The sequence below is a fragment of the Oncorhynchus nerka genome, linkage group LG25, assembly GCF_034236695.1.
Source record: "Oncorhynchus nerka isolate Pitt River linkage group LG25, Oner_Uvic_2.0, whole genome shotgun sequence".
Taxonomy (NCBI): domain Eukaryota; kingdom Metazoa; phylum Chordata; class Actinopteri; order Salmoniformes; family Salmonidae; genus Oncorhynchus; species Oncorhynchus nerka.
Genome location: NC_088420.1, coordinates 17,657,221 through 17,683,377, shown reverse-complemented (window position 1 = coordinate 17,683,377; position 26,157 = coordinate 17,657,221). Strand labels below are relative to the sequence as shown.

Sequence of the window (26,157 nt, the reverse complement as noted above, 5' to 3'; positions counted from 1 at the left end):
GGAAGCCAGGTCATCTGATGCAGCACTCCATCACACTCCTTCTTGGTCAAATAGCCCTTTCCCAGCCTGGAGGTGTGTGTTGGGTCATTGTCCTGTTGAAAAACAAATCATAGTCCCACTAGAGTGCCTTGGAAAAGTATTCACCCTCTTGGTGTTTTTCATATTTTGTTACATTACAATCTGTATTTAAATTGATTTTTATTTGGATTTCATGTAATGGACATAACCAAAATAGTCCAAATTGGGGAAGTGAAATAAGAAATAACTTTAAAAATAAATAATAATTGTTACGAATCCCTTTTGGCCCGACAGTCTAGGGGGGATGGTAAATGAGACCCGTAACATAACTCATGCAAATTATTATTGTGACAAAGTAAAAGTGTGAACGAAATAACCACGACAACAGAAATCTACCGTCAAACTCCAGGTTTATTTATAAACACACGGTAATGGGGGGAGCAGGAAAAGGGGCTGAGCTGGACCCAAGGAAAGAAACAATAAGTATTCAAAAACACCCCTAGGCTAGTCTAGCCTACTTTAACAACAGCTAACTAACCAAAAATACAGTGGGTGGTCCGCCCAGTTCTAACTAGTGTATTTAACAAAGTTCACCTACGGGTAGTGTATGCCCATTGGCGACTTGTCTTGGTTTCCCCTTTTCCCACCAGCAACAAACAAACACCATAACCAAAACAATACTCACAGGGGATGACAAAGTGCTATGGAGGTGCTCAAGCAAAAGAGAGGTTAAGACACAAAGTAAGAGTGAAACACAGAGACCTACAGACATGGCATTTACAGAGAGATTGAGCTAGAGATTGAGCTCTAGAACAAACAAATGATGGGGTTTTTAAACCATGGGGAAGGAACTGTGATAGGATAGGAAGTAGGTGGTTGTTTCTGATTGATGATTGATTGTTGACTGATTGGGGAGTGATGGTTTTCACCTGTGAGGGGAGAAGGAGAGAAAAGAAACACACACACAGGATACACACACACACAGGATAACTGTATCCGTAACAATAATAATAACTTTTTTTTTTTAAGTTTGTGGTGCATGCATATGTATTCACCCCCGTTGCTCTGAAGCCCCTAAATAAGGTCTGATGCAACCAGTTAACTTCAGAAGTCACAATTAGTTAAAGTCCACCTGTGTGCAATCTAAGTGTCACATGAGCTGTCACATGATCTCAGTGTATATATACACCTGTCCTGAAAGGCCCCGGAGTCTGCAACACCACCAAGCAAGTGGCACTATGAAGACCAAGGAGCTTTCCAAACGGGTCAGGGACAAAGTTGTGGAGAAGTACAGATCAGGGTTTGGTTCTAAAAAAATATCAAACTTTGAACATCCCATGGAGCACCATTTTAAATCCATTATTAAAAAATGGAAAGAATATGGCACAACAACAAACCTGCCAAGAGAGGGCCGCCCACCAAAACTCACAGACCAGTCAAGGAGGTCATTAATCAGAGAGGCAACAAAGACCAAAGATAGCCCTGAAGGAGCTGCAAAGCTCCACAGCGGAGATGGACTTATCTGTCCATAGGACTACTTTAAGCCATACACTCAACAGAGCTGGGCTTTACGGAAGAGTGTCCAGAAAAAAATAAGCAAACGTGTTTGCCAAAAGGCATGTGGGATACTCCCCAAACATATGCAAGAAGGTACTTTGGCCAGATGAGACTAAATTTGCGCTATTTGGCCATCAAGAAAAACGCTTTGTCTGGCGTAAACATCACCCCGAGAACACAATCCCCACAGTGAAGCATGGTGGTGGCAGCATCATGCTTTGGGTATGTTTTTAATCGTCAGGGACTGGGAAACTGGTGCGAATTGAAGGAATGATACGGGGAAATTCATGGGGGAAACCTGTTTCAGTCTTCCAGAGACTTGAGACTGGGACGGAGGTTCACCTTCCAGCAGGACAATGACCCTAAGCATACTGCTAAAGCAACACTCAAATGGTTAAAGGGGACACATTTAAATGTCTTGGAATGGCCTAGTCAAATCCCAGACCTCAATCCAATTGAGAATCTGTGGTATGACTTAAAGATTGCTGTACACCAGCAGAACCCATCCAACTTGAAGGAGCTGGAGCAGCTTTGCCTTGAAGAATGGGCGAAAATCCCAGTGGCTAGAATGTGCTAAGCTTATAGAGACATGCCCCAAGAGACTTGCAGCTGTAATTGCTGCAAAAGGTGGCTCTACAAAGTATTCTCTTTGGGCGGGGGGTGGGGTGAATAGTTAGTGTAGAGAACAAGTATTTGATACACTGCTGATTTTGCAGGTTTTCCTACTTACAAAGCATGTAGAGGTCTGTAATTTTTTTATCATAGGCACACTTCAACTGTGAGAGACAAATCTAAAACAAAAATCCAGAAAATCACATTGTATCATTTTTAAGAAATGAATTAGCATTTTATTGCATGACATAAGTATTTGGTACAGAAACCTTTGTTAATACGTTTCCTGTAGTTCTTGACCACGTTTGCACACACTGCAGCAGGGATTTTGGCCCACTCCTCCATACAGATCTTTCAGGTTTCGGGGCTGTCGCTGGGCAATACGGACTTTCGGCTCCCTCCAAAGATTTTCTATTGGGTTCAGGTCTGGAGACTGGCTAGGCCACTCCAGGACCTTGAGATGCTTCTTACGGAGCCACTCCTTAGTTGCCCTGGCTGTGTGTTTCGGGTCGTTGTCATGCTGGAAGACCCAGCCACGACCCATCTTCAATGGTCTTACTGAGGGAAGGAGGTTGTTGGCCAAGATCTCGCGATACATGGCCCCATCCATCCTCCCCTCAATACTGTGCAGTCGCCCTGTCCCCTTTGCAGAAAAGCATCCCCAAAGAATGATGTTTCCACCTCCATGCTTCACGGTTTGGGTGGTGTTCTTGGGGTTGTACTTATCCTTCTTCCTCCAAACACGGCGAGTGGCGTTTAGACCAAAAACCTAATGTCCATTGCCCGTGTTTCTTGACCCAAGCATGTCTTTTCTTCTTATTGGTTTCCTTTAGTAGTGGTTTCTTTACTTCCATTCAACCATGAAGGCCTGATACACGCAATCTCCTCTGAACAGTTGATGTGTATTTCTTGAACTGTAAAGCATTTATTTGAGCTGCAATTTCTGAGGCTGGTAACTCTCTATTGAACTTAGCCTCTGCAGCAGCGGTAACTCGGTCTTCCTTTCCTGTGGTTGTCCTCATGAGCCAGTTTCATCATAGCGCTTGATGGTTTTTGCGACTGCACTTGAAGAAACTTTCAAAGTTGTTAATTTCCACCCCAACCTTGTCACAACACAACTGATTGGCTCAAACCCATTAAAAAATTAATTCCACAAATTAACTTTTAAGGCACACCTGTTGGATTCCAGGTGAGTACCTCATGAAGCTGTTTAGAGAATGCCAAGATTGTGCAAAGATGTCATCAAGGTGAAGGGTGGCTAATTTGAAGAATCTCAAATATAAAATGTATTTTGATTTGTTTGGTTTTTGGTATTTTATTAGGATCCCCATTAGCTGTTGCAAAAGCAGCAGCTACTCTTCCTGGGGTCCACACAAAACATATAATACAGAACATCATTAGACAAGAACAGCTCAAGGACAGAACTACATACATTTTTAAAAAGGCACATGTAGCCTACATATCAATGCATACACACAAACTATCTAGGTCAGATAAGGGAGAGGCTTTGTGCCGAGAGGTGTTGCGTTATCTGTTTTTTGAAACTAGGTTTGCTGTTTATTTGAGCAATATGAAATAGAAGTTCCATGCAATAAGGGCTCTATATAATACTGCACATTTTCTTGAATTTATTCTGGATTTGGGGACAATGAATACACCCCTTGTGGGATAAGTGTGTGTCAGAGCTGTGTAAGTTGACTATGCAAACAATTTGGGATTTTCAACACTGTTTCTTATAAAAAGAAGTGATGCAGTCAGTCTCTCCTCAACTCTTAGCCAAGAGCGATTGGCATGCATAGTATTAGTATTAGCCCTTTGATGACAATTAAGAGCAAAGCGTGCCACTCTGTTCTGGGCCAGCTGCAGCTTAACTAGGTCCTTCCTTGCAGCACTGGACCACACGACTGGACAATAAAAAAGATTAGACAAAACTGTAGCCTGCAGAACTGACTTTGTTGAGTGTTGTCAAAAGCAGAGCATCTCTTTATTCTGGCTCGACCTCTCATCTTTGCAGCCATTCAATCTATGTTTTGACCATGACAGTTTACAATATAAGGTAACGCCAAGTCATTTAGTCTTCTCAACTCCTCTCCTCAGCCACACTGTTCATTACCAGATTCAGCTGAGGTCTAGCACTTAAGGAATGATTTGTACCAAATACAATGCTCTTAGTTTTAGATGTTCAGGACCAGTTTATTACTGCCCACCCATTTCAAAACAGACTGCAACTCTTTTGTTAAGGGTTTCAGTGATTTCATTAGCTGTCGTTGCCGATGCGTGTATGGTTGAAACATCCGCATACATGGACACGTGCTTTGTTTAATGCCAGTGGCAGGTCATTGATAAAATAGAAAAGAGTAGAGCGCAACCCTGCGGTACACCACACTTTATATGTTTGACATTAGACGCTTCCATTAAAGAAAACACTGAGTTCTATTAGATTGCCATATTGTGGATTCAGAGCGGAGGTTGAACAGCCATAGCACTTAAGTTTTTTCAACAACTGGTTGTGGTCAATAATATCAAAGGCTGCACTGAAATCTAACAGTACAGCTCCCATAATCTTCTTAGCAATTTCTTTCAACCAATCATCAGTCATGCATTTGTCAGTTCAGTACATGTTGAGTGCCCTTCTCTATAAGCATGCTGAAAGTCTATTGTTAATTTGTTTACAGAGAAATAGCATTGTGTTTTTTACAACAGTTTGCTAAGAGCTGGCAGCAAGCTTATAGGTTTGCTGTTAGAACCAGTAAAGGCTGCTTTACCACTCTTGGGTAGCGGACTTACTTTGGCTTCCCTCCAGGCATGAGGACAAAGACTTTCCTCTAGGCTAAGATTCAAAATGACATATAGGAGTGGCTATAGAGTCAGCTACCATCCTAAGGAGCTTTCCATCTACGTTGTCAATGCCAGGAGGTTTGTCATTATTGATCGTTAACAACAATTTTCCACCTCTCCCACACTAACTTTACAAAATTCAAATTTGCACTGCTTTTCTTCCATTATTATTATTATTTTTTTTATACATTAATATAATTGCTCACTTTGTTGTGGGCATTTCCTGCCTAAGTTTGCCCACTATGCCAATGAAATAATCATTAAAATAATTGGCAACATGAAATGGTTTTGTGATGAATAAGCCATCTGATTCGAAGAAAGATGTGGAATTTGGCTTTCTGCCCATAATTTCATTTAAAGTACTCAAGTTTTTTTCTGTCATTCTTTATCATTGATCTTGGCTTCATAATAAAGTTTCTTAGTTTTTGTTGAGTTTAGTCACATAATTTCTCAATTTGCATTATTAAGCCAGTCAGATGTACAGCCAGAGTTATTAGCCACCATTGTGTTATTTCACGATGTCTTCATTATTATTCTACAATGTAGAAAATAGTAAAAAATAAAGAAAAACCATTGAATGAGTAGGTGTCCAACTTTTCACTGGTACTGTATGTTTGTGAGAGAGGACTGTAGTAGGAGGGTCATTGTGGGGGCCCCCCTCCCAGAAGTTTCTCAATTAATTCATTCTCATATCATCTGTTGACTTGACCTCGAGACAAATTCCTCCATAGTTCCACAGACAACCTGCCTTATCAGGAATTGAAACTAGAATGTTGCCCTTTTGGCTCTCTCCATAGGACCAGAATATGAACTTTCTGCATTTCCCCTTGTCTCACTCAGTAACTTTCCATAGCTCAAATTCCTATCCACCTTTCATTGACCCCAACCTATACATTCCTTATACATGTGAAGTAATCAATAAGATCTAGTATGGAAACATGAGTAAATATATTTCAACAGTCCTTTAAAAACCTATGTAAAATATAGTGTGCTTTAGCTTGCAAAATAAATCATTTTAAATCTGGATGACAACATAAAAGTTTGGTTTCCAACGTTAGCTTTCCTAAGGAAGTGTCATCTTTTCCCCCCGCTATGACACTAACGAGTATCGCGATGATGGTATTGTCCCGGCCCTAGTCTTTAGTGGTGGATCAGTGTTCACCGTAGACACACTGGTGCTGCAGAACAAGAGGGAATGACAGAAGGCCTGCGTGCATTGTCATGTTTCGCTGCTTCAAACCTATACACAAAGGGTTGGATTCAATCCGTATTGCAGAAGATCTGCGTTACAGCTCGATTTAAATGCAATGTTCCCTCTTTCGCGGAGACTGCAGTCACAGTAAATGCTGCATATGTCGGCTCAATCGGAAATGACCTTTTACATTAACGCAGATCTTCAGTGATACAGGTTGAACCCAGCCCTAAAGAATGCCCAGCATTGATTGGAATGCTCTTTGTATCCTGTATCTGACTTAGGGAGCTGAAGTCAACATGACTTGTGATTACATCAGGTTTCAGCCCAACATAACTTTTTCCTTGATCACCTCGCCATTCCCAACGGAGACAGTGGTAGGTGCTGTAGCCCAACTAGTAGTCAGTGTGTGGCCCTATGAGAAGTGAGGTGACATTTTGGCATCTTAAAAATATATCTTGCTTTTCATATTTTGTTACGCAGTGAATGGTGGAACTAGTGAAATCCAGAGGGTCTATTTGGTGAGGAATGGGTCTTGAGACCCAGAGCAGGAAAGAGGCATGAGTAGTCTCCATAGTGGCTCTGCTGCTCATGTTTTAGGGGGATTTTCCTTGGTGTGCCGCTGTATGTTGTACAGTAAAGGCAAAGTGTTCAGGGAGTGGGCCCCTTTATCCAAATGATAAACTCTGCCTCTCTGGTAGACTTGTTCTCCATTTCATAGTGTTTGAGTCAGTTCTTTCTTCCTCTCTGGAATGTGATTGTTCTGTTAATATCTGTGAACAAAGCCATCCTTGAGTGTGAATTTCTCCCTCTTTCTCTGCCTGAGTGGGGTTTTGTCATTGAGACTTAAGCCAAAGCGTTTTTGTCGTTAGCTATCCGTGAAAGGCTATTTGTTTTTTACAATTCACATGTTTGACAGTAAGGACAAGGGAACCCGCCTAGGCCTATTTTACAGCATGTTGCGTTCCTTCTTGGAACAGAGCGAGGCTCATGAAGGACTCATTTTAATACAGGTGCGATATGGGACAAGTCACGGAAGAATGAAAAGGGGGGAGGAGCAATTAAATAGCACAAAACATTGACAAGCAGATGTAAACCTCAATATAAGACACATTAACATACACTTAACCTTAACTTTGTAAAAGCACCTCCTCTGCAAGAGTTTTTGGGGTCTTATTTCAGCATTTTTGAGCTTGTTTGTTAATCGACTGGATGGAAGAAAATGGCGAGAGGGAGGCTGTCAACCAGGGATTTGAAAAAAAAATCCCCTTTGTGGCTATTTTGTCCCCCCACTGAGAATGTTGTCCGGGTCTAGTGAGTGTGCGTAGGCTCAGTACAAGATAGTCATTGCAGATAGTTTGGGTACCATAACTATTTAGCAGTCTTATGGTTTGGGAGTAGAAACTGCCTGCCTGTTGGTCCAAGAGCCGATGCTCCGGTACCATTTGCCGGACGGTAGCAGAGTGAGCAGTCGAGTCTTCCTCACACCGCCTGATATAGTGGTCCTGAATGACAGGGAGCTCGGTCCTAGTCATGTACTGGGCTGTCCGCACCGCCCTTTGTGCGGAGGTGCACTTGCCATATCAAGCGGTGATACAGCCAAGATGCTCTAAATGGGGCAGTTGTAGAACTTTTTGAGAATCTGAAGGCCCATGCCAAATCTTTTCATCCTCAGTGGCAAGAGGTGCTGCCATACCCATTTCACGACTGTGTGGGTATGTGTGGACCATGTTAAGTCCTTAGTGTTTTGGACGCCATGGTACTTGAAGCTCTCGACCCGTTCCACAACAGCCACATCGATGTGTATTGGGGCATGCTCTCCCCTCTTTCTCCTATAGTCCACAATCAGCTCCCCTTCCATACCAAGTGTGACAACACCCTAAGGTTGTTGGCTCAATGAGACATTTTGTGTTTACACTGCCCTGCTAAGAGGGGGGCAACTGTCGGGAGAGTGTTGTACCTCCGGAGGTAGTGGTTAAGACGTGACAAGTTCTCAAGTTTACATTCCAGTATATGTGTAGTCTGAGATTTTTTGTAAAAAAATATAAATGTAAGAACCTTTATGGTAATGCTGATTAGAGATTGTGTGCTGAGAGGGATTCGTGTTAGTGTGGCAACTCGTCACAGATGTGTTTGGACAGTACATACCCAGGTGCCATACAAAGGCCTTTATCTTACCCAAATGAACCTAACAGGGTTGAGTGGTCGTAAGTAGACTTGAATTGGAGTATATATTGACCCAATTGTTGAAGGCTTAACGAACAAGTCCTTCATAGAAATGGAAAGCATTCTCTAAGATGTGTCACTTCTATACCCACTGTAATGACACAGTTAGTCAAAAAGGCCTGCTCTTACGTTTTACATTCCCTCTCATGAACTGGACTTGGCAGTAGACATAGTTTTGGCTGGTAATGAATGTGAGATTTCAGGCTGAGGTCAGGTAATGGCCAAGGGAGATATGGAACCCTTCTTCCACATTACTACTGTGAAAGCCCTTTCTGGTGGTCACAGGACGCTATGTTTACATTGTTCAATCTTTCATTGTCTTTGTTCCCTCCCGTTTTCTTGACTCAATGAGTTCATGCATAATAGCTCTTAAACAACCAGTATTCACTTATTTTGTAGTTTCTTATAAAAGTGGAGTTTTTTTGTTTTAATTACATTTTTTGGATGACAATGCAGTGGAGCTTCTGCTTCCCCTGTCTCCCTCGCTCCCCCGTTGGTTACATTAAACAATTCTAGTGTAGCCAACAGTAATAACAGGTTTTCACTTGATCCTTTCAATCAGAGGGACTTCAGATTGAAGCGTTGGTCTTGGTTGTGGGGCGGAGATTTCACTAGCATGTCATGCATTGCCATTGGCTCTCTATTTTGTTAATTACAGGTTTCCGAGTTCCTTTTGAATTCTTATTTCGCCTCATCCTCTTTTCAGTGGCTTTGGTCATGTTCAAGGCCTTGCATCTGAGACTATTTATGTATCCATCTTGCCTTCTCAAAATGGCTAACTTCTCAGCCCACTTTTATTCATGGTGGGTCTGTCCCTTAATTTTTTAAATGTTGTAACAATGAACATATGCTTCCGTTCAGAATGTGTGGATGGAGGTAGGGCTGTTGTGGTGACCGTATAGGCATGAAGGCAGTCAAAATCATGTTACCGTTTAGTCACGGTTATCAGGCTTCTCCAAGCTCTGATGCTGCTGATGGTCATTAGTAGCCTACCAAATTTGCTAACTGCCTGGTACTCAACACTCTATTGTCCCGCTAACCACACTGACATAAACTTTAATCATATTAAGCACATTGCTACTCTTTACAACAGGAGTATAGCCTACTTGGCTTGCATGAAAATGGGAAAAGCATCCTTCATTCGCTATTTACAGTGCCTTCAGAAAGTATTCAGACCCCTAGACTTTTTCCACATGTTGTTACGTTACGGCCTTATTCCAAAATTGATTTAAATAGTTGTTTTCCCTCAATCTACACACACTACCACATAATGACAAAGCAAAAACAGGTTTTTAGAAATTTTTGCTAATTTATAAAAAAAAAATAAACATATTACATTTACATAAGTATTCAGACTCTTTACTCAGTACTTTGTTGAAGCACCTTTGGCAGCGATTACAGCCTTGAGTCTTCTTGGGTATGACACTACAAGCTTGTCACATCTGTATTTGGGGAGTTTCTCCCATTCTTCTCTGCAGATCCTCTCAAGCTCGGTCAGGTTGGATGGGGAGCATTGCTGCACAGCTATTTTCGGGTCTCTCCAGAGATGTTAGATCAGGTTCAAGTCCGGGGTCTGGCTCGGCCACTCGAGGACATTCAGAGACTTGTCCTTGAAGCCACTCCTGCCTTGTCTTGGCTGTGTGCCTAGGGTCGTTGTCCTGTTGGAAGGTGAACTTTATCTACAGTCTGAGGACCTGAGCACTCGGGAGCAGGTTTTCATCAAGAATCTCTCTGTACTTTGCTCCGTCCATCTTTGCCTCGATCCTGACTAATCTCCCAATCCCTGCCGCTGAAAAATGCTGATGCTGCCACCACCATGCTTCACCGTAGGGGTGGCATTGCATTCAGGCCAAAGAGTTCAATCTTGAGAATCTCTTGTTTCTCATGGTCAGAGTCTTTAGGTGCCTTTTTGGCTAACTCTAAGCGGGCTGTCATGTGTCTTTATACTGAGGTCTGGCCACTCTACCATAAAGGCCTGATTGGTGGAGTACTGCGGAGATGGTTGTCTTTCTGGAAGTTTCTCCAATCTCGACAGAGGAACTCTGGAGCTCTGTCAGAGTGACCATCAGGTTCTTTGTCACATCCTTGACCAAGGCAGTCTCCACCAATTGCTCAGTTTGGCCGGTTGGCCAGCTCTAGGAAGAGTCTTGGTAGTTCCAAACTTCTTCTATTTAAGAATGATGGAGGCCACTGTATTCTTGGAGACCTTCAATGCTGCAGAATTGTTTTGGTACCCTTCTGCAGACGTACCTCGCACAATTCCTTCGAAGTCATGGTTTGGTTTTTGCTCTGACATGCACTGTCAACTGTGGGACCTTATATAGACAGGTGGGTACCTTTCCAAATCATGTCCAATCAATTGAATTTACCACAGGTGGACTCCAATCAAGTTGTAGAAACATCTCAAGGATGAAAAGCGGAAAAACAGGATGTACCTGAGCTCAATTATGAATCTCATAGCAAAGGGTCTGAATACTTATTTACATAAGGTATTTCTGTTATTTATAAATGTATACATACATACATACATACATACATACATACATACATACATTTTGGGAAATGTTCTAAACCTGTTTTCACTTTGAATTATGGGGTATTGTGTGTAGATTGCTTAGGAATTTTTTTGATTTAATTGATTTTGGAATAAGGCTGTAACATAGCAAAATGTGAAGTCAAGGGGTCTGAATACTTTAGCCTAGATGCCATGTAACCCCCCCGTTTCAAGCCAATTAAGCATATAGGAGTACCTATTCTTAAACCGCTCAACACAGAATAGCCGCATGTGCGCACTACCTCAAATCGTTTGGAGAAAATATCCTTTCAATTTTATTCAGCTTAGGTCAATTGTGTTCTTCATACTATAAAATATGCAGTGGAATTCTAAGAAAATCTTGTCTGCTATTTGAACTAGTGTAGCCCACAGCCATATGGCATAGCCAGATCAGGCTATTCTGTTCTTCTGAAATAGACTACATTTTTCTTCAAATCATGCTTCTTTAGACCTGTCTAAAATAAATAATGGATTTATTGTGAAGGTGTAGGCTATATTAAATGGAACATTTACGTTTTAAAAAATCATCTAAATCCTAGGTTGGATCAGTGGCTTGTAGGCTGTGTGGAAGCCAGGAGGAGCTAAATGTTTTTAAGTCTGTTAAAAGGGCTATATGAATTAGTATGATTATTAAGCTTTGCTATGTGGGCCTCTGGTGACTCAGTCCATGATGTTGCCTCTACTCAGCTACACAGGAAGGCTTGGAACAATAGTATGATGTCAGAGCACAATCTCCGCGTGCTGGGAGCTTTCCTGTTTTCAGATGATTGTCCAGAGTATTGGCAAACATGGAGGCAGCTGAGTAGGTCATAAATGTCACTTTACATGAACATTTGTATTTTAGCAGACATTAAGCACAAAGGGCTTATAGAAAGTTATGAATTTATGATTTGAAGAGCATGGTACTTACTTTCTTGAATCAAATGAGGCGACACAAGAAGAGACAAGCTCCTGACTACGAAAATGACTTTTCAAGCAATACATTATGGCCTTAATACACTGAGGTTATTGGCTTCTTCCTCAGTAGCATACATGGTTCAGTACAACAGACAGTATTACACAAACCTCTTGTGTGTGCTGAATTTAAGTGTGGTACCACAGTTTACTGGCCAGCTTTGCTGAGCAGTCAGGAAATGGATGGATCACTAAAAGGCTCCACATTACTGTTAATGTCAGGCTGGCACAAAAAAGCTTCTGTAATGGCTGCCCATACCTTCGTGATCTTAACTTCTGTATTACCGAGTAAGCTATTATTCTAAAAGTACAGTACAGACAGACGTAAACAAACTTAATGTATTCATTTAGCTAAATTATTGTTTGGCTTTTCCAAGTTTTTACAAAATGACATAAAACAAAAATGTCATGGCTGTTATTACAATTATTGTTCTACTTATTCTGTTTGGCTTCAGACTAGTGCAGTAGAAATCTGTTTGCAGATTGAAGTTGTTCCTGACTTCAAATTTGCTCAAAGTTTCTCTTTTCTCATCACCCATTTTCGGTTTCATAATTACATGGTGGATTATAGGGTAGAGAGATTTGCTACATTTGGACCAGACCCGTATGACTCATCAAAGATGAAGCTGAAGAATGTACAATAGCCTAGCAACAAGCAGGCTCAAACACTGGTACATTCTTATTTATAAGGCCATTTTATCTATCATCTCTCCTAGCTCGAAATGAAAACATACACAAGGTCAGATCTCAATATTGTTTTATGCTAACGGTCCCGAAAATTAGAACCAAGCATGGAAAAAGTTCCTTTCATTACTCCGCTCCCTGGTCTTGGAATTCCCTCCAAACCAAACTAAAACTACAGGACCTGGTGTCCCTGGAGGAGTTCAAAGGACAAATTGATAGTTTGACACATGTAGTTGTCACCCGATGTCACTAGTTTGTGTTGCTTTATGTATGGAAGCATGTTTTACTTCACACACACTGTTTGCTGTTGTCAGTGTCAGACCTTTCGCCTCTTGCCAGGCTGTGATTGTAAGTACGGATTTGTTCTTAATGGACTTGCCTGATTAAATAACACATTATGCTGATGAGCTGGTTATAGTAGTGTTACTAATGTGTGGTGTACGGTAGTGCAAGGAAGACTGTAGACGTGGAGGAAGGGCAACATTTATTTTTCCCATGTTGGCAAGGACCAATTGGGTTGTAGGGTGGGATTCTGGGATGGTGGGGGGGGTGTGGTTTTGGGGACAGGGAAAGACTCCAAACCCTCTAATGGCTCACATATGCTGTGGTGGTCGGCCTTGTGGCTTTGGAATACAGGTCTGGCGGAACGTGCCATGACAGATGGGCTTTTTGAGACTGTGGGTGCAAGATTGTTGAGAGGAGACGAAAGAAAGGCGCAAGAGTGGCTGGCATGGCACTGTCCAGCCGCGTGAAGGCACTGTCCAGCCGCGTGAAGGCACTGTCCAGCCGCGTGAAGGCACTGTCCAACTATGCGAGTAGTTTCGACTGCAGCCAGCTTGGTCTGCAAAGTACTTCTGCTCTCTGAAAGAAGCTTCTATGACTTCCAACTCTGCAAGGTATGGCTAGGTGGTTTGATGGCAAAACATCCCTATTTGACCTAGACATGCCATTTGTGAGGAATTCTAGATAATTGAGAGGTTTATGTTGGAACGAAGAGACTTGGGGGCTCTATTCAATCTGGAAAGCTGAAGAGTTACAGATTCCGCGATAGAAATGGGAAGGGAATTTCCGACAGCCTTCATATGCAGCATTTACCATTATTGCGGTCTCTGCTAGAGCAGGTACATTGCCGTTAAATTTAAATCACAATGTAAAGCTGAACTTGCGAGATGGGGCTTGAATTGAGCTCTAGAGCAGAAATATTACCCATATTTCCACTAATTAAAGTAACATTTGTCACTCCTGTGTTATGGGTCCCTACCTATCTGCCTGCCTCGCCGAGCAAGCTCTGTCATTGTCCAGGGTTCATGTTGTTCAGATTGACTCCCGACCCAGTGGCACGAATATCACTTTGGCATGCCTTGGCCCTGGGCCTGCCAGGTTTGTGAGTGTTAACAGGAAAGTGTAGGGTTGGGGTAAATAAGTCACGCTGAACTTTTATTTGGTCCTTTTCCTCTGCCAGTGTGGTGCCCTTGCTCAGGGAGTCCATTGGGATTCTGATGCAGCGAACTCCGCCTTCTCTGGACAACACCCTGCCAGAGTGCTACCAGAGGGTAAGTGCTGCACAACCATGCCTCAACCATACCCTCACATCAAAGCTGAAAACATGGTGGGAAATGGTACTATAAATGTGTGTGTGTGTTTGCAGGTGCAGCAGTTACAGGGTGTGTACAACCTGCAGGAGCCTCACTTCTGGACCCTATGCACAGATGTCTATATCGGCACTCTCAAGCTGCTAATCGCACCCGATGCTGATGGCAAATGGATTCTTAGCCAAACACACAACATTTTCACACAGGTAGGAACGGAAGCCATCCCTTTGTAATTGAACACACATGGCCATTCTCCTACAAGTACACATACTGATTAGCCAGCAGCAGATAGGAAACCACAAAATCACTGGTAACATTTGAAAACAACCAACTGGTCAGCAGACAAAATGAAGTTGCTCCTTGGTTTATGGGCAGATGATCAGTCTATTCAAGTCCAGGTGGAAGGTGTGAAACAGATGTAGCAGCCGAGTTCGACAAGCTAGGTATTAAGAGCTCTGCCATGACCACATTAGAATGACATTACACCTGTACTAGGTAATGACGGGCCACAAATGTCAGAGACATGAAAGGAGAAAATCTTCACTGTGACGGATGTTGATGCAAAGCTTGACAGTTTGTCTCAATTGTACTTATCCACAGGCTGGAATACGGCAACTGTATGTCCAGATTGAAGTGGCAGCGATGTAGGGGGACTCGTTCCTCTCTATGTCCCCGGGAGTCCTGGGACCAAAGCCCTCTGTGCTGCTGTGGGGGTTCCTTCCCACCATGTTCCCCCCACATCTCTCTGGGTCTCAAAGTTTACATCCCAAACCAAGGACCAAGACAGAAGCAGCTATAGGACAAGTACACTGACTTTTGGGAGGAAACAAAAAAACGATGGAAACCAAAACCTGCCAATTATGTGACGTCTGCGAGGAAAACAAGAACTTTGCTTCAGACACTGCACACCCACACACACACACACACACTTCCACCCATTCTACTGTTTAGGACATTTGTCTGAGAACTCACGGGCCATACTGCATGTCTTGGTTAGATCCTTTTTCCCATTAAGATGGGGTTTTAATTAATTGAACTATTGTCTGATAGGAGTTTAAGTACATTTCAATGGACGTTTTGTGTTAAGCCAACGTTTGTACATCTATCATACCAGTCCCACATAATTAACTAGGGGGCATATTCCGTTTGGCCATTTAGTTGCACTTTGCACACTTGAGCCATTCAACTGTCATTCTGGGTTTCTTAAGTGCCTTTTGAATCAAATAATGGACAATCAGTCATATCCTCATGTGAGAAGCCATTCGTTTACTATGTGTGACTGGAATCATCATGTCCTTCAAGACCCGGAGGGAGTCAGACGGCCGACATGGGTCTTATTCCAACTCTGTTGGTTCCATCTTTGATCGAACATCCTTTTGAGAGTTGTCAGGGTAATTTTTCCTAAGGGAAAGTTGTAAGAATTCCTCTTGACCACGCTTGACATAATTCCCTGGATGGCACACAGCAGCTTTATTGGAACCATGAACAGCTGCTTACCACCTTGTTAAAGGGGATGGTTGAAACAGACATCAAAATGAAGTTCGCCTAAAACCCAGGATTTTATTATCCTCATTGGTCTTAAGTTTGCAGTTGGCCAGTTCCAATCTTCTTTTGAAATGTAATAAATGATTTTACTGCACATTTTATATTCTTTCTCATTATTTGTGTTTGCAGGAATGGAGGTTGACATGGGATAATAGTTTAAACTTCACCTTGAAAAGGTTTGGCTAAGCTTGTGTATATCTCAATGTTTGTTTAGTTCCACTGTTAATTGTTACATATTTGACAGAGGTGGTGCATATCTTTAAACAAGGAAATTGCTCTGTTTGTCATCCATGATTTCCTATCTGTAAATAATTACTTTACCAAATGTCATACTATTAAGGCTGGTTTTACAGACCCAGAAAAAGGTGGCTATAGCATTCCAGGTTGTCTCCGATTTGCCTAAGAAAATAAAAATGGGAAGTAAGCAAACACTCGTAACAATTTGATCACCTAAAAGCATTCTCTTTGGATAATCTCAATTAAAAAGTGGTTTGAAAGACCAGGAATTGGTTGGTCTGGGTAACTGACCCTAAAATAACTGATTGCATTTTCCTTAGTCTGTGTTGTCATTTTCCAATACAAGACTACAGCTTCACTTTTTACCAAGTCACTGTTACTGAGCAGTTGTGTTCCTCCGTGACCTTTTTCTTCATTTCCTCCTCAATCAGGCTAATGACATTTTATGACAATACAGACAATGACCAGCGAGCGTCAAGAATTTGTTGACCCTGATTCCAAGGCCATAGTGAGATTAAACTACCGGATACATTGGCGTATTGAGTACAATAGCCCTAAAGCAATCACTGGCTCTCCTTTTTATGGCATGCTGTTGATCCATCACCCTGACCCTACTGCTGCATTTGTGTCGTTCATCTGTTAGGCGAGTCAACAACGGTATGGATAAGAGTTGGTAGGCCTATACAACACATGGCCCTGGGTGGAACTGTCTCACTGTCTTTGTGGAGAACCTTCAGAGATTCTGAGAGTCAGTTTTGAGATGGGGTGTGTGCATTAGGAGTTGTACGTTGAGCTGTCTGTCATGAGGTCCTGCTGTATGTCGGGGGTGATGGCTGACAGACAGCATGTCTATCTCCAGCGGGTGCAGGTGACCCGTCACGATCATGGAGTGTAGCGGGCCGCCAGGTCACAAGATGCCGTCTTGGATGGCCTGGTCCTCGGCTCCCACCCTGGCCAGACCACACATATCTTCTCCTCACTAATGGCTGGAGGGAGGGAGAGAGACAATCAGTGGTATTGCTTTTATGTACATTCAAAGCCCACTATTTTGTTTGAAAAACAATGAAATGGTTGCCCTGGAGGTCTGGAGTAATGTAAGGCCAATGGGTTCATACTGACCAGACCTACAAGTCACAGGAAGTCGTGGCACCTTAATTGGGGAGTAAGGGCTCATGGTAATGGCTGGAGTGGATTGTTATCAAATACATCAAACATGGTTTCCATGTGTTTGATGCCATTTCATTCTCTCTGTTCCAGCCATTATTATGAGCCGTCCTCCCCTCCGCAGCTTCCACTGCTACAAGTGCTGTGGAGGAGACAAGCCCTTTGAAAGCAGTGAAGACATTCACAATGAAGGACGTGGCCTTATGCCAAGCACCCAGCACTGTACTGTGTAGGTCAAACGGAATATCTCTTTTATTTCAGCACGTTGAAATCTAGCTGTTTTTTTGTTGTTGCCAGTGCTTCATTCTGGTGCTAGATCAGAACTATAATATAAGTTTTGTTGTTGCCAGTGCTTCATTCTGGTGCTAGATCAGAACTATAATATAAGTTTTGTTGTTGCCAGTGCTTCATTCTGGTGCTAGATCAGAACTATAATATAAGTTTTGTTGTTGCCAGTGCTTCATTCTGGTGCTAGATCAGAACTATAATATAAGTGCAACATGTAGTGTTGGTCCCATGTTTCATGAGCTGAAATTAAAGATACCTGTAATTTTCCATAAGCACAAAAGGCTTCTCTCAAATTATGTGCACAAATTTGTTTACATCCCTCTTAGTGATCATTTGTCCTTTGCCAAGATTATCCATCCATCTACCAGGTGTGGCATATCAAGAAGTTGATTAAACCGCGTGATCATTACACAGCTGCACGTTGTGCTGGGGACAATAAAAGACCACTCTAAAAATGTCAAGTTTTGAGGGAGCGTGCAATTGGCATGCTGACTGCAGGAATGTCCACCAGAGCTGTTGCCAAAAAATGTTATGTTCATTTCTCCACCATAAGCCGCCTCCGTCGTTTCAGAGAATTTGGCAGTGCATCCAACCGGCTTCACAACCGTAGACCATGTGTAACCAATCCAGCCCAGGACTTCCACGTCCGGCTTCTTCACCTGCAGGATCGTCTGAGACTAGTCACCCGGACAGCTGATGAAACTGAGGATTATTTGTCTGTAATAAAGCCCTTTTGAGGGGAAAAACTCATTCTGATTGGCTGGCCCACCCATGGCTGTGCCCCTGCCCAGTCATGTGAAATCCATAGATCAGGGCCTAATGAATTTATTTAAATTGACTGATTTCCTTAAATGAATTGTAACTCAGTAAAATCTTAGAAATTATTGCATGTTGCGTTTATATCTATGTTCAGTTTATAATAACAGTGGAGTCTCGTGTAAATCTACAGAAAATGTCTACAAGAAAAGCGATATACAGTTGAAGTCGGAAGTTTACATACACCTTATACATTTAAACTCAGTTTTTCACAATTCCTGACATTTAATACAAGTAAAAATTGTCTTAGGTCAGTTAGGATCACCACTTTATTTTAAGAATGTGAAATGTCATAAGTGATTTATTTCCGCTTTTATTTATTTTCATCACATTCCCAGTGGGTCAGAAGTTTACATACTCAATTAGTATTTGGTAGCATTGCCTTTCAATTGTTTAACTTGGGTCAAATGTTTCGGGTAGCCTTCCACAAGCTTCCCACAATGAATTTTGTCCCATTCCCCCTGACAGAGCTGGTGTAAGTGAATCAGGTTTGTAGGCCTCCTTGCTTGCACACGCTTTTTCAGTTGAGACTGGTGTTTTGCAGGTACTATTTAATGAAGCTGCCAGTTGAGGACTTGTGAGGCATCTGTTTCTCAAACTAGACACTAATGTACTTGTCCTCTTGCTCAGTTGTGCACCAGGGACTCCCACTCCTCTTTCTATTCTAGTTAGAGCCAGTTTGCGCTGTTCTGTGAAGGGATTAGTACACAGCGTTGTTCGAGATCTTCAGTTTCTTGGCAATTTCTCGCATGGAATAGCCTTTATTTCTCAGAACAAGAATAGACTGACGAGTTTCAGAAGAAAGATCTTTGTTTCTGGCCATTTTGAGCCTGTTATCGAACCCACAAATTCTCATGCTCCCGCTACTCAACTAGTCTTAAGAATGCCAATTTTTCAGCTGTGCTAACATAATTGCAAAAAGGTTTTCTAATGATCAATTAGCCTTTTTAAAATTATAAACTTGGATTAGCTAACACAACGTGCAATTGGAACACCGGAGCGATGGTTTCTGAGAATGGGCCTCTGTACACCTATGTAGATATTCCATTAAAGATCAGCCATTTCCAGCTACAATAGTCATTTACAACATTAAGTGTCTATGCTCTGTTTCTGATCAATTTGATGTTATTTTTATTGACAAAAAAATGGCTTTTCTTTCAAAAACAATGACATTTCTAAGTGACCCCAAACTTTTGAACGGTAGTGTGTGTGTGTATATGCACATATATGTGCACCAGTAAATCTGGGAGAAATATAGACTGAACAAGCAGTTCAGTATTAGTGTGACATAAGATTAACTGTTGTCCAAAACAGTTGATTTACAAAGTGATTTACTAAGTGGTGAAGAATCATTCCACAGATGTGGACCATTTGTTTTTTCCCTTTAACTGGCCATGAACAACTTATTTTCCAAATGACCCAAGACCAATCTGATTATCTCTTTTAGCCTTCTCTGGTCACCTTTGCACCATTACATTTTCAGGAAAATGCTTCTGGAGAATGCAAAACCACACCAGCATAATAGTCATACATCATTTTGATGGATAATATGAAACATCAAATTTCCCTGACGCTTACACAAAGACAATCAACAATGGTCCTGCTAGTTCCATTATAGTGATGGGGATTCCCTCTTTGTCATGTAGAATTATGGAGTACATGTTGTCTGAGGGAGTCATCATGATAGATGACCCAATCAGAGTAATGCATGTCTCTGCTTATGTTGTCTGCACTTGTTCACCCTTTTGGGGTGTGGAGGTGACTGCTAATGCCAGGCTTCCCCAGTTACACAATTGAATAATGGGGTTAATGTCAATGGGGTTAACATCAGAGAGCTCACATATATACAAACCCACACATACACCCTTTTGCAGCTGGGGACACATAGGACACTTAGGGGAGTGACCCTAAACTCACAGACTCCGCTTCAACCAGCATCCATTACCTTGAATTATAGGGCTCTCCCGTGTGCGCTTCGCTAGCTCAAATAAATATAAATGATGAGCTTTCGGGCCATCTGCCTCATAGCCGTCTCCCCATTACACAAACAAACAGTCTGCTATTGTGACTGTGATTGAGGCCTGCTTAATATGCACCCAGGGATGGCACACACAGGGGGAAAGGGCTGTTTGTATTTGGAGCAGAAACAGTCATAATATGAGGGCTTTGTTCAGTCCCAGCCTCCCAAGGGTGAAAGTGTGTAGAAATGAATGACACACACGCAAACACACTAAATCAAAAAAATCATATCAAACTTTATTTGTTACCTGCGCCGAACACAACAGGTGTAGACTTTAACGTGAAATGCTTAGGTTGGTGTCATTAAGTTGGTGTCATTAAAACTCGTTTTTCAACCACTTCACAAATTTCTTCTTAACAAGCTATAGTTTGGGCAAGTCGTTTAGGAGATCTACTTTGTGCATAACACAAGTCATTTTTACAACAATTGTTTACAGAAAGATTATTTCACTTATAATTCATTTAATCACAATTCCAGTGGATCAGAAGTTTACTTACACTAAGTTGACTGTGCCTTTAAACAGCTTGGAATATTCCAGAAAATGATGTCATGGCTTTAGAAGCTTCTGATAGGCTAATTGACATAATTTGAGTCAATTGGAGGTGTACCTATTTCAAAGCCTACCTTCAAACTCAGTGCCTCTTTGCTTGACATCATGGGAAAAGAAAAAGAAATCAAAAATGGTAGACCTCCACAAGTCTGGTTCATCCTTGGGAGCAATTTCCAAACAGCTGAAGGTACCATGTTCATCTGTACAAACAATAGTACGCAAGTATGATCACCGTCATACCGCTCAGGAAGGAGATGCGTTCTGTCTCCTAGAGATGAATGTACTTTGGTGCAAAAAGTGCAAATCAATCCTAGAACAACAGCAAAGGACCTTGTGAAGATGCTGGAGGAAACAGGTACAAAGGTATCTATATCCACATGACCTGAATGGTCGTTCAGCAAGGAAGAAACCACGGCTCCAAAACCGCCATAAAAAAGCAAGACTACGGTTTGCAACTGCACATGGGGACAAAGATCATACTTTTTGGAGATGTGTCCTCTGGTCTGATGAAACAAAAATAGAACTGTTTGGCCACAATGACCATCGTTATGTTTGGAGGATAACGGGGGAGGCTTGCAAGCCGAAGAACACCATCTCTACCAAAATAGATGGCATCATGAGGAAGAAAAATTAGGTGGATATATTGAAGCAACATCTCAAGACATCAGTCAGGAAGTTAAAGCTTGGTCACAAATGTGTCTTCCAAATAAACAATGGCCCCAAGCATACTTCCAAAGTTGTGGAAAAATGGCTTAGGACAACAAAGTCAAGGTATTGGAGTGGCCATCACAAGGCTCTGACCTCAATCCTATAGAAAATTTGTGTGCAGAACTGAAAAAGCGTGTGCGAGCAAGGAGGCCAACAAACCTGACTCTGTTACACCAGAAGGAATAGGCCAAAATTCACCCAACTTATTGTGGGAAGCTTGTGGAAGCCTACCTGAAACGTTTGACCCAAGTTAAACAATTTAAAGGCAATGCTACCAAATACTAATTGAGTATGTAAACTTCTGACCCGCTGGGAATGTGATGAAAGAAATAAAAGCGGAAATAAATCATTCTCGCTACTATTATTCTGACATTTCACATTCTTAAAATAAAGTGGTGATCCTAACTGACCTAAGACAGGGAACTTTTACTAGGATTAAATGTCAGGAATTGTGAAAAACTGAGTTTAAATGTATTTAGCTCAGGTGTATGTAAGCTTCCGACCACAACTCTATATGTCTAATGAGTATGTATGTGTGCATATAGTGTGTAAATATATAGTCTAGTGAATGTGTGTAGGGTCAGTGCAAATAGCCCATCCTTGACAAGGATCGACAAGTTGTGCGTTCCGAGATGCCGTTCTTCATACCACTGTTTTATTGAGCTATTATTTGACTGTTTGTGGCCACCCTGTCAGCGTGCACAGTTCTTGCCATCCTCCTTCGACCTCTCTCATCAACGAGTTGTTTTCCCCCACAGGGCTGCCGCTGACTGGATGTTTTTTGTTTGTCGCATCATTCTCGGTAAACCCTAGACAGTGTCATGTGTGATACTGGATCCGGCGCGCCAGGCACCAACCATCATACCACGCTCAGAGTCGCTTAGGTCACTTGTTTTTCCCATTCTAACGTTCAATCAAACAGTAACTGGATGCCTCTCTGCTTGCTTTATATAGCAAGCTATGGCCAATTGACTCCTGTCTGTCTGTAGGCACCATCTATGAATGGGGTGGTGTACCTAAAACTGTCCAGTGAGTGTATGCATACTACTCTGTACATATTTTCCACTTTGTAAATCTGTTTGTATTGATAACTTCAAAGAAATTGTAGCACTCACCAATCAGGCATAGTGTGTGCATCCCTAAGTCCCTGTTCTTCTTGGTTTCATCATAGAATGTTTCCGGTCTCCAGGTGTCTGTCCAGAACACAATGGACACAGTCTCTCCAAAGTTCTACAGCTGTCCAAAAGAAATGTACACAACATGATTTAAAGCTAGAATCCTTATTTGAAACAATAACAAAGCAGCCACACCGCCTCTGGTTTGGTAAAAAGCTGAGGGATGGGCCTGGAGAAAGGTAACCACTCAAATTCATAGAAAGAGCCATGGATGACCATATCATGACAATATTTTTAAACATGTTGAGAATATACCGTTTTTGTTTACATTGTTTACTAACATTGGTGTAAAACAAGCTTATATTTTGCATTCTGATGGGGTACAACAGCATTGGACAAGAATGGTCAGTTTCTCAAATAAAGAGTTTGTGGTTCTGGTTCACTTGTCTGAGAATCAGTGCGTCTCTTAGTGCTCTTGTGAGCTTATCGATTGTGTGTGTGTGTGTGTGTGTGTGTGTGTGTGTGTGTGTGTGTGTGTGTGTGTGTGTGTGTGTTTTTTTAACCGACTTTGTTTTTCAGTATATAAAAAATCACATGGCAAAGACGTGCAAGCACACAGACCCAAAACATGCACTAGGACCCGACCCAACCCAACCCACCCCTTTCCCCAATAAGCTAACACAAGAGCACTGCAGTGCAAGAACAAAACACTGTTTGATAGGGCCGGTCTGATAAGACACATTAAACTGGCATTTTCATAATATATTTCTTACCATTTAAAAAACTGAATTAGAGAGCAGTTGTAATAGCTCATTTTAGCCATCTATTTACCTCTTATTTGAAACCAATTTCAAATTGTTACACTAATGTTTTACAAAATATACTAATTCTCAACCCACATATTCCAAGTAATCTGAGCTGAAGTTGGTCATTTTCTAACATGTGTTATTAGTAGTATCACGAGGAATACATTTAAAACAGAAAGGTAAATTCTACAGAGATGGTGAAACACAGTAGAAACAGTGTGATCCACAGGCAGGGAAAACACACCAAATCTTGACCCCTTGCGACGGGCATGGGGCACTTCATTAGAAAGCACAAGCCTCCTTCTCTTCGGTCATTGCTCACTGGCAATGGCTTTGAGATGCCAGATCGCTTCCAGTTAGTGCATCTGATGCGCTCCACTACCCACTAATGAAGACCCTGCCAATTGCCAGCACTGATGTTAGCGGCGCTAATCCGTGAGGTACTGGGGAGAGACACAGCTGTGCTAAGCTAGCAGCCCCCACATCAGAGGCAGGGTGGGACAGCTGGGCTCGTGCGCTCACAATGCTCCCCTGACAGGTCAATGCAGGGCCACATTATGATGTCCTGGGCTGGCCTGGACATTCAGCGGGATACGTGCTGCTCTGCCATCTCAGTTCAAAGATATTCTTTCCCAATGGCATTTATGTTCTTTGATTGCTTTCATGGGACATTGCTACAGAATAGTTAAGATGAAGGGACTTATTAGACCATAATTAATATGATGGCTCTTTTGACAATGTTTGTGGGGATGTAGTGAGTTTTAGGTTACAACATGTCTTTGAGTGGACTTACCTGGAGGCCACAGCATTCATCTGCGTTCATGGAGGCATTATGGATGACCCTGCATTGTATTCCAGCATTCACTTCTCTCAGGACCATGTCACTGTGGGTGGTGGAGGTAGAACCAAATAAACATCAAGTGTTACTATAAACATGGCCTGATGCTGCCTTAGAAACCTGACAAAGTAATGAAGTCTACCATTTCACTTTGCTGCTCTATTTCCATTCCAAACCAACTGGCAGTTTGCTACAGTAAGGTTGGTTTTGGATGTACTTTGGGCAGTCAGACTCTTATTGTTCGACTGCTTGATTTATTTATTTCAAAAGCCAAACTTGGCCCAAACAGAATCCTTGGTTTTTAGATGTCATTAACATTATTAAACCCCAACATTCCTTGGAGCAAATCATGACCGTGATGGAAAGTGGAGAATTTGACTGAACTCTTGCTCCCCTCCTCCTGGTCAGTGGTTTTGGTGGGGAGAAGAGCAGAGAAACATTCTGATCTTCACCAGGACGTTGAGTACCATTCAAGTGGCTCTAGCAGATGGGAGTGCAGTACAATGAATCAGTGGATCTTTCCAGAGATGTTGAGTACCATTCAAGTGGCTCTAGCAGATGGGAGTGCAGTACAATGAATCAGTGGATCTTTCCAGAGACGTTGAGTACCATTCAAGTGGCTCTAGCAGATGGGAGTGCAGTACAATGAATCAGTGGATCTTTCCAGAGACGTTGAGTACCATTCAAGTGGCTCTAGCAGATGGGAGTGCAGTACAATGAATCAGTGGATCTTTCCAGAGACTTTGAGTACCATTCAAGTGGCTCTAGCAGATGGGAGTGCAGTACAATAAATCAGTGGATCTTTCCAGAGACGTTGAGTACCATTCAAGTGGCTCTAGCAGATGGGAGTGCAGTACAATGAATCAGTGGATCTTTCCAGAGACTTTGAGTACCATTCAAGTGGCTCTAGCAGATGGGAGTGCAGTACAATGAATCAGTGGATCTTTCCAGAGATGTTGAGTACCATTCAAGTGGCTCTAGCAGATGGGAGTGCAGTACAATGAATCAGTGGATCTTTCCAGAGACTTTGAGTACCATTCAAGTGGCTCTAGCAGATGGGAGTGCAGTACAATGAATCAGTGGATCTTTCCAGAGACTTTGAGTACCATTCAAGTGGCTCTAGCAGATGGGAGTGCAGTACAATGAATCAGTGGATCTTTTCAGAGACGTTGAGTACCATTCAAGTGGCTCTAGCAGATGGGAATGCAGTACAATGAATCAGTGGATCTTTTCAGAGACGTTGAGTACCATTCAAGTGGCTCTAGCAGATGGGAGTGCAGTACAATGAATCAGTGGATCTTTCCAGAGACTTTGCTGTGTTTACACAGCAGTTAGGTCCAGTTTTGTCCTACTAGTTTCCATAGAACATTTCCCCATTGGAAAATAGCTGCAAAAACACTTTGCTTAATTGTGTGGTGCTCCGTTGAACATCGCAGTCATACCAAACGATTTTGTGAGATAAGTGTTTTTGTAGCAATTTCAATTAGTTCCGTTTCCATTTGTATGGAAAGCAAATGGAAACTGCAGTTGGTAGTCATTGCGGACTGAAACATACCAAGGTCATGAGATTTAAAATATTTGTGGCATGCGATGTTGCTTATGATGGCAAGCATCAACTGCAGGTTTAGAGGAAAAACAGTGGTGTTCATCAAAGCAACTTATTTCAACCAGTTTGTAATGATGTTATTTCAACCAGATTCTAACCTGTTTATAATGAGGTTACTGTATATACTTACTAACTTATGATGGTGAGTGATGTGTGTACAGTATGTGTGATATAACATCTCACCATAGTCAATCACTGTGTGTCAAGAAGTGTTAGTACATTCATTTCATTAGAGCA

At 42.0% G+C, this 26,157-nt stretch overlaps 1 protein-coding gene across 1 annotated transcript in view; it reads left to right on the top strand.

Moving 5' to 3' along the window:
• Positions 1-15,873, top strand: part of LOC115109098 (zinc transporter 7) — a 34,068-nt gene extending 18,195 nt beyond the window's left edge. Inside the window, exons 9-11 of the mRNA XM_029633693.2 lie at positions 14,098-14,188; positions 14,284-14,433; positions 14,828-15,873. Of these exons, the coding sequence (XP_029489553.1) occupies positions 14,098-14,188; positions 14,284-14,433; positions 14,828-14,875 (289 nt within the window). The 3' untranslated portion in view covers positions 14,876-15,873. The remainder of the gene's footprint in view (positions 1-14,097; positions 14,189-14,283; positions 14,434-14,827) is intronic.
• The last annotated feature ends 10,284 nt before the right edge of the window (positions 15,874-26,157 follow it).